This window comes from Dasypus novemcinctus, chromosome 15 (genome assembly GCF_030445035.2).
Source record: "Dasypus novemcinctus isolate mDasNov1 chromosome 15, mDasNov1.1.hap2, whole genome shotgun sequence".
In the NCBI taxonomy this organism is placed as follows: Eukaryota; Metazoa; Chordata; class Mammalia; order Cingulata; family Dasypodidae; genus Dasypus; species Dasypus novemcinctus.
Genome location: NC_080687.1, coordinates 92,008,764 through 92,025,358, shown reverse-complemented (window position 1 = coordinate 92,025,358; position 16,595 = coordinate 92,008,764). Strand labels below are relative to the sequence as shown.

The 16,595-nt window shown below is 37.9% G+C and overlaps 1 protein-coding gene across 6 annotated transcripts in view; it reads right to left on the bottom strand.

The window, feature by feature from the left end:
* GPALPP1 (GPALPP motifs containing 1) overlaps positions 1-16,595 on the bottom strand; it is a 36,262-nt gene that overhangs the window by 11,876 nt on the left and 7,791 nt on the right. For all 6 annotated transcript variants that reach the window (XR_001118579.3, XR_009180666.2, XM_004457864.3 and 3 more), the window contains exons 2-6: positions 14,799-14,931; positions 12,670-12,768; positions 10,042-10,147; positions 3,335-3,469; positions 2,466-2,630 (exon numbers count right to left, since the gene is read on the bottom strand). Coding sequence is in view for 4 of the 6 variants with exons in the window: in XM_004457864.3 (XP_004457921.1) it covers positions 2,466-2,630; positions 3,335-3,469; positions 10,042-10,147; positions 12,670-12,768; positions 14,799-14,931 (638 nt within the window). In the remaining 2 variants the exon portion in view is untranslated. The remainder of the gene's footprint in view (positions 1-2,465; positions 2,631-3,334; positions 3,470-10,041; positions 10,148-12,669; positions 12,769-14,798; positions 14,932-16,595) is intronic.

Below are 16,595 nucleotides of genomic sequence, written 5' to 3'. Positions count from 1 at the left end.
TATCTTAATAACAGACTAAAACAACATGGTATTTAATAAACTCCATTAAAATATAGGAATAGCTTATTTCTTATGCTTCCATAAAAAACAAAAAACAGATGCTTTTAATTGTAAACATAAAGGGGAAAATGATGTCACGGTAAAATGGAGATAAATACCAGAATATTTAATATTAAGATATAGTGGATCTAGCCAGGACTGGGAGGTGAGGACATAGATCCCATTCAATTAATTTATGTAGAGCACATCCATTTCTTTCTGAAGAGCAATCTTACTTCTTACTGGATAATCCAGTATTAAAAATATTAAAAAGTAATGAAATGAGGGAAGCGGATGTGGCTCAAACCACTGGGCTCCCATCTACCATATGGGAGGCCCCGGGTTCAATTCCCAGGGTTTCCTGGTGAGGACAAGCTAGCCCATGCCACCATGGAAAGCTGACACCTGAGAGTTGAGAGCAGAGAGTGAGCGCAAACAACAAGGGGGGCAGGGAATAAATAAAATAAAGTAAAAATAATAAATATATCTTTAAAAAAACAGAAATGAAATGGAGAACTTATTAAGAAGGATAGGGAAGCAGATGTAGCTCAGGCAATTGGGCTCCTGTCTACCATACAGGAGGTCCAGGGTTCGATGCCCAGGGCCTCCTGATGAGGGCAAGCTGGCCCGTGTGGTGAACTGGCCTGCGGAGAGCATAGCAAGAAGACACAACAAAAAGAGACACAGAGGAGAGAGAGTAAGAGATGCAGATCAGGGAGCTGAGGTGACACAAGGGAATAATTGCTTCTCTCCCACTCTGGAAGGTCCCAGGATTGGTTCCTGGAGCCGCCCAATAAGAATACAAGCAGACACAGAATAATACACAGTGAATGACACAGAGAGCAGACAATGGGGGGGGGGGGGAAGAATAAATAAATAAATCTACAAACAAACAAAAAAACCCAAGAAGGATATTTGGCTAAGATCTGTTACAAAAAATTAATTTTGAACTTTACGTGGTATCAACGTCAGAAATCAAATAGCTCTGTGATACTATACAGACTGTGACATAACTATAATTCTGTGAAACTATAGGCTAAAAAATAGTATATAAAATTTAAAGGCTATTAATAACTCCTTTTTAAGTCCACCAAACAAAGTCATTTCAGCACTGAAAAGAATGACCAGAAGTAAAGAGCTCAGCCACATGACTTAAGGTCCCCGAAGTTCAAACTGTCCTGCCTAGCTCCTGCTGATTTCATTGTTTCTGTGATATTTTCCTCTAACAAAGACTCACTACATATCTGGCTGTTTTCAGGGTAGATAGCTATTCACATATAATCAGGAATAGGAAAGAAAAATGCACAAATAAATGTACATGAAGTACATGTAAGCAAGGGAATTAATTTGAGACAATCTTGTAGGCTAAATGATAAAACGCCAATTAATTATTTTTATAAAACATCAGTTAATCAAGAGTAGACAGGCATTCCAACTCTAGCCTTTTAAGGTGGGAGGCTCACTTCTAAACAACATCTTCTTTGCCTCTTCTGTCCCCAAATGTGCTGGTTCACCTCTAGGACAAATCTTAGATTTCTTTCAATCTTCAGAATGAAAGAGAACTTCTGGGTTGCCACGTGTGTAGGGTAGGGTGCAACATGCCACGCACATTTTAAGAATAACACTGTTGATTTCACAATCAATTCTCCACCTGCAACCAAGCACAAAGCCTGGCAGAGTACGTATTCAATTTGGGGCTACAGAATGAAAACAGAGGTCCTGATAATTCTAGCTACTGATGGACAGGATAAGCAGGGCTAGAACAATGAATTCAGGTATGGACTGTTTAGATCAGAACTGATGAAGCTGTAATCATAAGGTGATTACAATGGAATATTTCAGAATAACCCAAAAGACTCAAGAGGAGAATGTCTAAAAATAATAAAAGGGGATGTTCCCCCTTGCCTTCTGACATCTGGTGGATTTGCAGATTCCTGAATTAGATGTGTTAAGGAAGGTGTTTTTTCTGCACATACTGACAATAACATGAAACTGTGTGTGCCTGAGATACATCTGCTGGAGAGAGTGAGTCTCGATGTATCATTTACTTGCTGGGTTAATCTACAGCTTTTGTTCTTTAAAGGTATTTTAAGAGACACTCTTTCATGGAGGTCTAGAATGGAATTTTTGTTCATCACTTACCAACTCTGTGTTTCCAGAAAAGTTGATCATACAGAGATTAGTTTCTCCATCTAAAAAATGGGCCCAATAAACCTGTATCTCAGGGTTTTCTAGAGATTTAAATGAGACAATTTATCGGCAAATAGTAAGCAATTAATGTCACTTTCTTTCTTCATAACTTTCCATCAGGAAAAAATCTGGATTTTCCCTTAGGAACCATAATTTTAAAAATAATATTCTTTATTTCTTTCAAAGTAGAGCCACTGTGGAGAGAAGTAAATGAATAAACAAGCAAAACTTCTCACCTTTGCTTTCCTTTCTCTGTCAGCTGGAGTATCTGTCCAAATTGATCGATCTCCGGACTTGTCATCAGCTCTTCTCTTAAAAGCTCTTGGCCCAAGACCAAAGTCTTTCATTTCTGGAGGAAGCTCAGTCATCCATAACTCCCTTGTAATTGGTTTAGATGAATCCTTTAAGACAAATATGTTGAAAAAAAAAGTAGCATGGAAAGTATATACCTTGTAATACAGTACAAGTTAAAGTTTCTCAATTTAGGTTTTAAAGTTATTTAATAGACAATTATAGAACAGGATGATCTTCTTACACCCTTGCCAATAAATCCTACATTTTAAATTTTTTTACCAATCTGATGAATAAAAAAAGATACCTCATTTTTGCTTTAAGTTGAGCTTTCCATTCTAAATGAAGCTGAACATCTTTTCAGATGTTTATTAGTCATCTGCATTACCTGTTCAGGTTCCTTGCACATTTTCCTACTGGATTGATTTTTTGTTTTTTACCAATTTGCAGGGGCTCTTTGTTTTAATGGCTATCGGCCCAATCTCATGTACATTACTAATACTTCCATTCAACAATGTTTTGACCTTATGTGATTTTGATAGAAATTTTTAAAAATCTATCTTATTTTACTGACCTAATGTAATTTTGACAGAAATTTTAAAAATCAATTTTATTGATACATATTAATGAAGCATACAATCATACAGAAATATTTAAGTAGGCAAATTGGCCAGTCATTTCCTTTATAGTTTCTAGGTTATCTAGGTCCTAAGTTTTCTTTTAATATATGTATATTTTTATTTTTTATTTTCAAAATTTGAAATTTTAATTCATTTGGTCTCATTCCTGAGAGTAGAGTGTATTTAAAACTTACATCATCTCCTTTAGTTAGTTTCTCTTTCATTCTCTGGGCTCTTTTTTCAAACTCTGCCGTTACACTATAGTCTACGGGTCCTTTGGCAGGCATTGGTCCAACAATGTCCTCCTCATCTTCACTGCTATCCGTTTCCTTTAAAAACAAGACACTACCTTTAAGTAGAGTTACAGTTAAAGAAAATGACTCTGAATTACTTAAAATCTACCTTCAACTGCTTATCCATAGACAAGCAAGCAAAAAAGCAAACACTAATTTGCTGGCTAACCAGTAAACAATGAGAACCTTTTCCTGTCTTTCTCATGTATGCCAACGAAGGCAAAATCAATCTTTGAAACGACTTGAACAGATATATGGCATGTGGACTGTCACATTTACTCCCTTATGGTCGTGAAGGCATTAAATTATTTTAGCTCTTCTTGATGGACAGACATGGAGTCTCAGAAGTCTTCTCAATGGAGTATTCCAAGTTGACTACCAATCAGCCAGGGTTGACACAGCTGAAAACTAGTTTTCATTCCTGGTACAAAGAAAGCTGTTCGGAATAAGAGGCACACAAGTAAGGCACTCTTGGAGCTGTGTCAACCCTCAAGATGCAGTACAGGGAAACGGATTTGGCCCAGTGGTTAGGGCGTCCGTCTACCACATGGGAGGTCCGTGGTTCAAACCCTGGGCCTCCTTAACCTGTGTGGAGCTGGCCCATGTGCAGTGCTGATGCATGCAAGGAGTGCCGTGCCACACAGGGGTGTCCCCCACGTAGGGGAGCCCCATGCGCAAGGAGTGCACCCCATAAGGAGAGCCGCCCAGCATAAAAGAAAGTGCAGCCTGCCCAGGAATGGCGCCGCCCACACTTTCCCTGCCGCTGACGACAACAGAAGTGGACAAAAAGAAACAAGATGCAGCAAACAGACACAGAGAACAGACAACCGGGGGCGGGGGGGGGGGGGGGGGATTAAAATAAATAAATAAATCTTTAAAAAAAAAAAAAAGATGCAGTATAGTCCAACGAAAAATAAATGTGCAAGAACTAATGAAATGCTGACCTGAATGAGTGAATTTGGTTCCAAAAGTGGCCCACTTACCCCAAAATCATATGTAATAACTGAATTCAATTTGTTCTAATAAAGTCATTTTGAGAAAGAGTTTTCATGTACGAGTAGGTTAGATGCCATATACACTAAGATTTAAAAGCAGTCCTGTTCCTCAAGGAGAAGATACAGCTGAATAACAATGACATACTTGCCTTCCAATTCTGATAGATGGCTGCTGCTTAATTTTCAAATTACCAGGACGAGAAGTTCATTGTATTGCTTTCATTTTCCCCACTAATCACTCTATAGTAACATTCTATCTGTGCTTTATTCTCTGAACTGTTATAGCAATTGCTATTAATACAAAAAAAATTGACAACTATAAATTGTCTTGTGGCTTCTTATAAACCATGTACAAATGTTTATAACTACAGATTTTCACATACAATGCATTATTTGATCCACATAACAAAACTGTGAAATGGGCTTTATTATTACTGTTTTCCTTAGCCTAGAGAAATATATTTAAAGACGTTACAAATGTTGTCCAAGGTTATAGCTCAGATATTCAGATATTCTAAGTTCAAAGCCAGTATTCTTTCTACCTATAATACAGCAGTCCCTGCTGTATTATTTCAGTTGTTAATGATTTAACTTTAAGTAACTGATAGCTTATCTCTACAACAACACAGTAGGCTCTTTGATGTCAAAGACATTATCTTAAACATATTTATAGACTCTCACAGACACAAATACTTCGTGAAATAAAATGAGAAGAGAAAAAAGATAAAATGAATTTTTAAAACTAGAATAAATATGATATTGATATGGTACTAGGTTTAAGATGATGGGATGAGTTAATGGTATTTTCACTTTCATGTAATAAGAGATGTTTTTATGAGGGCAGAATTCCAGCATGTCTTGGTCAATGATATCTGAAAGTTTTAGAAAAAAATATCACTTACGATATTGGGAATCATAAACTAAACAGAGAAATGGAGAAGCAGACAGAAAAGGAGGCCCAAAACACTAAACTCACTATGAGAAGCCAGATCATAAACCTAAACCCATCTTGGTATTAAATCATTTTAAGCGTCCTGTATGAGTTATTACTTTTTACTTTTAAAACATGATCTGTTTTATACTGAGGTACAACAGAAATTATGTACCCAAAATTATTTATTTGGAATTTTTTATCCCAAAATACAATGGAGTTATGGTTTGGGCTGCAGAGACCTAATTTTAAGCCCACAATTTGTTCTTCTGTTAGCCCTGGGATCTTATGCATGTTATTTAGCCTTTGAAAGTCTCAGTTTCCTCATCTTCTATATGAGGATTATAATAGCGCCAACCACTAACTCCTCTATTGCTAAGAGAACCCTGCATTTTGATGCCATGATGGCCTCAGGAAACCAGGACCTTCTCTAACTCCTGGGAAATCATGCTGCTAATTTCAAGCCAATCGCTTTAGTTTCACTCCTCTTGCTCAACTAAGGTTTAAGCGTGGGCATATGATACAACTATGGTCAAAGATGTGAGGGGTGGTCTAGGGGAAACTTGTGGGAAGAGTTCCCTTGCTCTGAAAAAGAGGCACAGGGTAGGAATCAATCCCCTTGCTGTGCCTGGACATTGCCATCTCATGTGAATCTTAGGACTTTGGCAACCTTTTTGGCATAATGATGAGTCAGTTTAAGAGAACAAATTAACATGCTCTAATGATACAGCAGAAAGATGGAAAGAACCTGAGCCCTGGATAATGCCATTAGGCTCTTGAATTAACTGACTCAGGATTGACCTTCCTCCAGGCCTCTTTTAATGTATGAAAAATAGTTTCCTTATTTTGAGAATACAGCCCACTTGCTTACTAAGTAGATTAAGACAAAGTTCCTTTTTGTGCTGGATCTTCTGTTATTTAATCATCGCTCGGATTAAATTAGTTTATGCAGGTAGTATGCTTTGTGATGTCTGGTTTATGGTTAAGTGTTTATCACATGTTAACCATTAGTATTATTGTGACTGTCTTAATTTGGGGGTGTATGCTGTGAATGAGAGACTAAGACACCCCACTTAGAGAAAAGAAAACATGAAAACAGAAGTAGAAATGTCTTTTGAAAAAGGAGTAAAAGGAAATTAAGAAGCAAATAGTTCAGAATCAAAGGTACCTTAAACAGGTATACAATGGTGTAATCTCTGCCCCACCATTCCTCCTCACATTTTACTAAGAGAAGCTAGAGAATAGAGAACATATAATTCCCTGGGAATTATACAACTAATCCATATGTTAACTAAGTAGGTCAAGACAAAATTCCAACTATGAATGAAGTTGAATGATGCTCCATCTTTAAAATATTTTTCTCAACTTCTTTTTCTGGAAAATTAAAAACCTACAGAAACATGCCAAAAGGAGTACAATGAACACCATGTGCCCTTACCCGAATCCACTGATTGTTGATACTTGACATTTATCTTTCTCCTTTCCTCTCTCCGTGTGTGCACGCACACACACATCCTTTTTCTTTCGGCACATGTACTTTTTTCCCCCAATCCATTTGAAAGTAGGATGCAGACAGCATGGCAAGGCCCGAGACGGAAGCAAGTGTCCCAGTACTCTCCCAGGAGAGCGGGGTCACTGGCTAGTCCTCTTTCAGAGTGGCACCTGGAGGGTGAGATCCAGGCAAGGGCTGCAGTTGATCTCCCTTGCAGGACCGGGCCTGCCTCAGGACTCACACCTGGGTGCTCCAAGACCTCCAGGTGCCCTGCTAGGTAACTCGACCTCTACTGCTCTGGCTGTGCACTCTCTCAGTGGTATCGCGCCTGGGGTTTTCCCTTTCGTTCTTGGGAGCATGGCTGTGTACTAATTGTCACTCCTTTACTCCCCTCCAGCGTCCTCCGTGTGTGGGTGTGGCAGGGAGAGCCCAGCCTGATCATGTCAGCTCAGTCTTATGGCCAGGACACCTTCCTTCTGCAGTAGGCTTTTTTTTTTTAAAAAAAAAGACTCATTCATTTATTTATTAAATTCCCCCCTATCCACACCCCTCCCCACACCCTGCTGTTTTTTTCTGTCTGTATCCATTTGCTGAGTGATCTTCTGTATCTATTCTCTTTTTGGTCTTCTCTTCTCATTTTCTCTCTTCTAGGATTCACCAGAATTCGATCCTGGGAAACTGAGATGTGGAGAGTTTCCCTGTTGGCTGTGCCACCTCAGTTCCTGGTCTCTGCTGTGCTTCACCTTGACTCCCCTTCGTCTCTCTTCTGTTGTGATGTCATCTTGCCGCGTGACTCACTTGCACGGGCACTCTCGCCGTGTGGGCACTCAAGTTCACCACAGGAGACCTCAGCTCACCATGCGGGCACTGGCTCGCCATGCGGACCCTGGCTCACCATGAGGCACGCTTTCTCTTCTTCTTTTTCACCAGGAGGCGCCCCAGGGATTGAACCCGGGTCCTCTCATATGGTAGGTGGAAGCCCTATCCCTTGAGCCACATCCTCTTCCCCGCAATTTACTCTTGTATTTAACAACCTTGTTAGAAAGGATTCCTGATACTCGGCCTAAATTCTTCTTAGTTACTTTCATTACACCAGCAGAGGTGGTAATAAGAACAATGATGCTAACAGTGAGAGTTGTTTACATTGAACACTTACTATTCTGATCCAATCCTTACAACAACCCTGTGAGGTAAGGATAACCACCTGCCTGTTATGGATAAAGAAACTTAGCTCTCAGGGTGAGGCAGTGAGTGTTAGGATTCAGAGCCTGGTGTGGCTCTTAGCTACCTCTCTGCCATTCTTTAACTTCCTTCCTCTCCACACTCGTCTTTGACTTCAAAGCTATCTGCACTCTCTGGAACAATCTTCCCTGCCCTCTTGGCTGAGCTATCTCCAACTCCTTAACCTTCACTTTAGATATAAGTTTCTCAGAGAAAAAGATTTTCTCATGTTTTCAGATTAGGTCTGATTTCCCTGTCATGTCCCATTATAATTTTATCTCCTTTTTATATCACTTGTCACATTAGAATTTTTTGTTTAATGTCTGTATTCTCCACTACCTTGTAAGTGTGAGGAGGGTAAGAACTGTGTCTGACTTATTCATTTATTCATTCAACAAATACTTTTGACTGGCCCCTATGTACCAGACACCAGGCCTAGCAAAATCTCCCTCCTTCAGGACTCACATTGAAATGGGGAAAAAAGAAGCAATAAAATAAACAGCATGCTGGGTGCTGATAAATGCTATGAAGAAATTAAAGGAGGGAAGGGGACAGGAGTAGAGGGAAGAGAGGTTAGCAATTTTGAATTAGGAGACCAGTGATGATTTAATGGAGAAGGTGACATTTCTGCAATCGAATGACAAAGGTCTGAGACGCAAGTCACATAACTATCTGGGAGAACAGCATCTGGGACAGCAGGTACAAAGGCCCAGTGGTAAGTGCTTGCTTGTTGTATTTAAGCAGGAACAGCAAGGTGGCCAGCATGACCAGATCAGAGGAAGAGATAAAATCAGACTGGACAGGGCCTCCTAAGCCACTGTAAAGACTTTGGCTTTACTCAGAGAGAGGAGGAACACTGGTGGCAGTGAGTGTAGAGTGACATGACGTGACTTTATCAGGACCACATGGACTGCTATGCTGAGAGCAGGCAGTAGATGGGTAGGGGCAGAAGCAACAGACCGAGAGGTGAAATGTGATGGTGATGTGAATCAGGGTGATAGAGGAAGTGGTTGGGTTCTGGATGCCTGTTCAAGTAGGGACAACAGAATTTGTCGGCAGATTCATTTTTATGACTATGTACCTGACACAGAGTAGGTATTACATGAAAATCTATAGGAAGAATGAATAAATGACACTGAAGTTCAGGATAAGAACTTCTGCTTTATATTTCCTTTCAACGACAATCTGGATGTAGCTACTGAATTCTCAGTGGAGATGATGAGAGTCTCATGATGATGTGAATTCATATACAGGAAGGCACTGCAGTCTAACAGAATCAGCAGGTGATTTCAAGTTTTAAGAACAAGGTTTGAGCCTTGGTTTTAAGAAATGCAAGTTGTGTGATCTTGGGTAAGTTACCCAATCTCTCAGATCTTTAGCATCTGTAAGATGTGGATAATATCTATTTTATGATACTCTAGAGAAGATAAAAAGAATATCTATATATGGGAAAATACATTACAAATTATAAAGTATTCTACACATCTCCGCTATTGCTAAGCATCAAGCTTTAACTAGAAAACAGCCTTCATACTTTACTCCAAAATCATTTGATATACCTTTTTAATAAATCACTCATCCACCAGTGTATGTTACACACAGGTACTAGAACTGGGTAAGTAGTTAATTTCAAGATAAAGACCATTATTGAAAAGTTCTTCAGCTTTCTCTCCTCCAGGTCAAGTAAAAAAAATTCCTTAAATTTTTATCATGTTTTATCTTCTGGTACTTTAGAGCCTCCCTTCAAAGACGAGAAGCACGAATAGGTAACACCTGGTCAACATGCTATTTTCGTAATTTTTCTAACAGAATCTCAGGTTTGAGTTCATCTATCTATGAAATCTATGAATTAAATTAATCTGAATGCAACTGTGTCTTCCATTACATTTGAGTTCAATGATTGCAGTTATAACTTATATAAAGTTTTGAGTTTGTTATATCTTATTCTTTAAACTAAAATTTTCCAAACCTCAGAGTTGAAATATGATTCTTGTGGTCCTGGATCATCTCTGCCTTTGTCACTTTTCTGTGTAGATTTAATAAAACCAGGTGGTAATGCAGGACCTATTATAGGCCTGAAAAATAAAGTTCAGCTTTAACATTCTCCAAAACTTTAAAAACAGTTTTCAGAATAAAAGTTCACAAAAATAAGAAAAGCCAGGTAATAACAAATGTTGAAAATGGGAATTTAATTTAATGCATTATTTTACTACTATTACATCATGTTTTTTACTAGTATTACCTAGTATTTCTCCCCAAGGTATCTTAAAAAATCTAAATTTTACATTTAAACTTTTCACTTAATACCTGATGATTAGATACTAAAATAATAATTCTCAAGCTTTGTGGCACTGGGGTGTGCCCACTTCCTAAAATAATTATGTTAAATTAATATGAAAATGTATAAAAAAAGGTCCTCATTGCAGAATGATGCCTGCAAAGATATTTTTCCATTTTGTGCCTTGGTTTATGGTTTTGGTATATATTATACCAAATATACCATTTATTACTGAAAAATACCATAGCAGCATTACAATTATAGTCAGAATTACTTAAGTATAAATTGAGCTCTGATAAGGACATACACTACACACCACGTGCAATACATCAGACGTCAACGATCTATGGTACCTGTGCCAAGGCAGTGTGAAAATCTATATGCCGTCCTCACTCATAATCCAGTAATGACGTGGAAGTTTAGAATAAGGAGGCTAGTTCATTTGAGACCCGCAGAAGAAGGAAAAGGTGCTGTGCTAACCGCATTTCAACCAGGGCTCCTTTCGGTTTCCTTAAACAACCTCAAGAGGTTTAAGTAGCTCAATATACTATGCGGCAAAAGTAACACCCTGGGCAACACAAATAGTAAGTGGCAGAACTGGAGTTTGAACCCTGATCTATACTTGATGCTAAAGTTCCTTTTTTACAAGATGCCACGTCGCCATGTCCCAAGGGAACTGCCAGCAGTTTAAAAGGCAGAATAGCCACAATTCTAGTTCTTAAGAAAAGACCTAGAATTAAGAAGAGAAACTCTTATTTTACATAGGGGAAAAAATAAAAAAGATTGTTTATTCTTTTTCATTCTTTTAAGTTTCTTCAGCCTTTCTTTCATACCAAAGTTTTTCTATAGCTGTCACTGTGCCAGAATTACAACCAAGATGACACTCTGACATCTTCAGCTGAATTTTCCAGGTTTCCTTGTGTTCAGTGAGAACCTCACAGACTAGCTTCCTGCCAGGGGAGAAAGAGTTCTCAGAACCAGAAAGTTTGGGCTTTGGTCCTGGCCATTTCATAAGTTCTTGCCTTGCTTTATTAAACCGCTCTGTGCAAGAAAATTTTGCTTATGTAAAACAGCAAAGTTTGGAATTGTTAGAAATTTCAAATTGGGTAATATTCATAAGTTATAAAGTGCTATAACAAAGTACAGTATGATTTTTTTCTGAGAACAATTTTCATTAGATTTACAAATGCAACTACAGCTTACTTCTCCACCTTAGGGGATTTGTGGGGCTAAAGTTACTGGTGCATCTTAAAATACAACAGAGGAATACAACCACGGCATACTGTGGTTGTATAAAAGTTTTTTAAACTCAATATATGATACCAACTATTTATTTCACACATACATTTGATTAATGCCCAACACTGCTATATATCTAAGCAATGTATTTTCTTAAAAGGAATGTTATATCCCACGGATCAGCAAACTTTCTGTAAAAGGCCAAATAATAAATTTTAGGCTTTGAGGGCTACATATGGGTCTCTGTGCATATCTGTCTTTGTTTTTTTAAATTTAAAAATCATTCTTAGTTGGGGGCACCATACAAAAGACAGGCAACCCAAAAGCCAAAGATATACGGAAATTAGAAGGTATCAAATGTGGTTATTAACTCTGAATATAATAGGAACAATAGCCTTGTCTACTTGTTCTTGTATACTGGCATATACTGCTATGAATTTTAAACAAGTTGGTGTGCAATTTTATTTCAGCACTTAAAAGTCGTATGCTTTACAGAAGACAGAAATTATTATACACCATATTAAGATGTACACACACCATATATGTATATGAATATAAAATCTCAATCATTACAACAATTCTGTAAGGCAGGAGTTGTTCTCCTATTTTACAGATGACAAATTTGAGGTTCTGAGAAGTCAGTCAAATTGTTTAATTTGGCACACAGAAATTTGTTTCCTCTATTGATAAATAATTAAGAAAGTACCTGAGTTACAAGTCAGAATATCAAGATTCTAGCTCCAGCTTTACCTTATACTATGGGCGCAATTAGGCAAATTATTGGGCTAGTTTTCCTGCCTATTTATAAAGGAGGGTGATAGGGCTAATGCTCCACCACATCTACTGTGGAACACATTTGTGAGTATCATATAAGAGATCTGGAAGTTTTTTGTAAACTATAAAGTGTTAGAAACAGGTAAATAACTTTTTATTCTATGAAAGAATATGTTTCCCTATGAATGCCCTCTTTCCAATATTATATAGCAAATATACATTTAAAAACAATTTCAGACCACTTTAATGAATTAACAGACAGTGAAATATTTAGAAAGGGTGGCCTGAAATACTGTATATTATCACCTTGGAGGAGACTCATCCTGCTTTTTAAATCCAGGAGGAAGAGCTGGTCCAAAAAACCCATCATCATCGTCGTCGTCATCCTGATTTCTCCTCTGTTTTCTGAAAACACAGTAATGTAATTCAGTGCATATATGTCAAAATTTTTTTGACAAAGAGAAATTCTAATTTTTAAAGGAAGCATTAATATGTCAACTAGTTGTATAAACACTGAAACAAATAAATTAACCTTGCCAAGTAAGAAAAATGGACATCACAATGGTTCATATACTCACCTTTTTCTGAAATTTATTTTTATCCTAAAAATAGTTAGATTGGTAACTTCTTAATAGCACTTATAAATCGATTCCCTATATTTTCTGTGGTATAAAAGATTCCATTTAATGACATATTGAAGAGTCTACTTGCTAGATGTTTTTGAGCAAAAAGTTTGCAACTTTGACTTTTAATCTCATTTGAGGAAGGGTTTTAACTTCCTCATCCATCCCACAGTCTTTAATAAAATGCATCAAGAAAACCCCGCAATTCAATAATAAACAAAAGCTCAACCTCTTCCTCTTTCTCTATTTGGATGCCTTTTATTTTTTTCTCTTGTCTAATTGCTCTAGCCAGAACTTCCAGTACAATGTTGAATAACAGTGGTGACAGTGGGTAGCCTTGTCTTGTTCCCGATCTTAGAGGGAAAGAGTACGACGTTGGCTGCAGGCTTTTCACGTATGCCCTTTATCATATTGAGGAACTTTCCATCTTTCTCCATCTTTCGAAGTGTTTTTACCAAGAAAGGATGCTGGATTTTGTGAAATGCCTTTTCTGCATTGATTGAGAGATCGTGTGGTTTCTTTTCCTTTGATATGCTGTTGGATTCTATTTGTAAGTATTTTGTTGAGAATTTCTGCATTCATGTTCATAGGTTAGATTGCTCTGTAATTCTCTTTCCTTGTAGTGTCTTTATCTGGCTTTAAATTAGGGTCATATTGGCTTCATAAAATTTGTTGACTAATTTTCCTTCCTCTTCAATTTTTTGAAAGTGTTTAAATAGGATTGTGTTAATTCTTCTTGAAATGCTTCATAGAATTCACCTATGAAGCCATCTGGTCCTGCATTTTTCTTTTTTGGGAGATTTTTGATGACTGATTCAATTGCCTTAAATGTGATTGGTTTGCTGAGTTCCTGTGTTTCTTGTTTTGTGTCTTCTCTTTATCCCTTTGTTAATCTAGATAAAGTTGTCAATTTTATTTATCTTCTCAAAGAACCAGCTTTTCATTTTGTTGATTTTTTCTATTCTTTCTTTGTTTTCAAATTTCATTCTTTTCTGCCCTATCTTTATTGTTTCTTTTCTTCTGTTTGCTTTTGGAATGGTTGCTCTTCTTTTTCTAGCTTCTCCAATTGTTGTTAGATCTTTGACTTTAGCTCTTTCTTCTTGTTTAATATAAGCACTTAGCTATATTAGCATTGCATCTCAGCACTACCTTTGCTGTATCCCTTATAGTCGTTTCCATTCATCACAATAAATTTACTAATTTCTCTTAGAATTTCTTCTTTGACTCACTGATTGTTTAGGAATGTGCTGTTCAGCCTCCACACATTTGTGAATTTTCTCTTTTCCCATCTATTATTGATTTCCAGCTTCATTCCATTGTGGTCTAAGAAGGTTCTTTGTATAATTTCAATCTTTTTATATTTTATTGAGACCTGATTTGTGACCCAGCATGTGGTCTATACTGGAGAAAGATCCATGAACACTTGAGACTCAACTTCTTAATTATGTGGACTCAGGGTAAGGCTAGATTATATGAGAAATCTAGACTTAGAAGGAAAACACTGATTTATGAAAAAACAGACTACATATATCATTTTAAAAAATGAATTCTATGGCTTATTTAGAATATTTAGTCATTTCAGTATCTTCCAAAAATTCTTTAAAAATTTATTGAAAGCCTAGATATCTCCATAGCTATACTCTACAAAAATAAATTTCTTTGTAAAAGACTGAGTTCACAATGAAATCCCATGTGAAGTGGTTTCTTCCTCTGCTGTATAAATACACTTATGATATCCCCTGACCAGCTATCTGTCCCAGTCAACTTACACTGGGTTTGATGCTTGATTTATCATTTAAGTAAGTGACTAACCTTGCAGTTGGACCAGTGTCATCTTCTTCGGATTCTTGATTTCCTTCTTCATACAAAGAACTACTGTCTTCATCACTATCTGATGAATCAGAACTGCTGCTTTTATAATTAGGGGGCAGAGCAGGTCCTGCAACTAAAGAAGATTTATTGTATATGTCATAACTAACAACGACTGGTTCAATGAACCCTCTAGCTGACATTTTTCACTTTCTGAAATTCACTGGACTGGTTATCTCTCATTTGTTAAGAACTTTAATATTTCTTGTTAAGAACTTTAACATTATCTAGTGTTTTGTATATTATGGTTTTGCCCTTCCAATTATATTGTAAGATCAAGGAAGGCAGAAATCATGTCAGACAATATAACTATGCTATATACAAGAACTCTAATAATGGGAAACAGACTTTGGCCCAGTGGTTAGGGCGTCCGTCTACCACATGGGAGGTCCGCAGTTCAAGCCCCGGGCCTCCTTGACCCGTGTGGAGCTGGCCCATGCGCAGTGCTGATGCGCACAAGGAGTGCCGTGCTACACAGGGGTGTCCCCCGCGTAGGGGAGCCCCACGCGCAAGGAGTGCACCCATAAGGAGAGCCGCCCAGCGCGAAGGAGGGAGCAGCCTGCCGAGGAATGGGGCCGCCCACACTTCCCGTGCCACTGACAACAACAGAAGCGGACAAAGAAACAAGACGCAGCAAAAAGACACAGAAAACAGACAACCGAGGGAGGGGAGGGGAATTAAATAAATAAAAATAAATCTTAAAAAAAAAAAAAAAGAACTCTAATAATTAAAATTATAAACATAACAATGGCATATAATTTCCCCAATAACATGCAATTTTTGCATTGCTTGGTGCACTTGCCAAAACATTTACATGATTTTTTCCCCTTATAAGAAAGCATATGGTAGGCATATTTATATCACAGAGTTAACTAGGCAACAAACTGGCCATTCCATACTCTAATCTATTAAAAATTGAAGTATCAATTCTAGTTTCTAATTAAGATCAACATTTTAAAAAAAGCTTTACTGGCATCACCATACTCATCAGTTGGTTTTCTTTTCAAGATAGTTTTTAAAGTAGAAACAAAGGTATAGTCACTCTAAGTTTTACTGCTTATTAAAAGAGATACAGGGAAACGGATGTGGCTTAAGCAGGTGGGTTCCCATCTACCATATAGGAGGTCCAGGGCTCGATGCCCAGGGCCTCCTGGTGTGGGCAAGCTGGCCCATGTGGTAGTGCTGCCCTGTGCAGGAAAGCTGCCCCAGGCTGGAGTGCCAACTGACACAGAAAGCTCGTGCAGCAAAAAGAGACACAGGAGAGACAAAAAGAGACGTAGCAGAATGGGAGTTAAGGTGGCACAAGAGAATGCTCACCTTTCTCCCACTCTGGAAGGTCCCAGGATCGGTTCCCAGAGCCACCTAATGAGAATACAAGCAGACACAGAAGAACACACGGCAAATGGACACAAAGAGCAGACAACCTGGGGGAAAGGGGAAATAAATACATAAATCTTAAAAAAAAAAAAGTAGCATATAAAAAAAGAGATACAGAGAAGACAAAGAGGTGGCACTGGGTTGGGACACTGGGCAACTTGGTAAAGGGTTCCATGGGCCCAATCACCAGAGTGACTTGCTCTCACTTTACACCTCAGCAAAACTACAAATTATTACATGATGTCATCATGCCACATAGACAACAACTGTCTGTGTTGATCCTGAGTAGCAATGCTAAAAGTCATCGCAGTGGATCCAAGTGGCATATGGAAATAAGAACTATTGTAAAAATAAACTTATGGG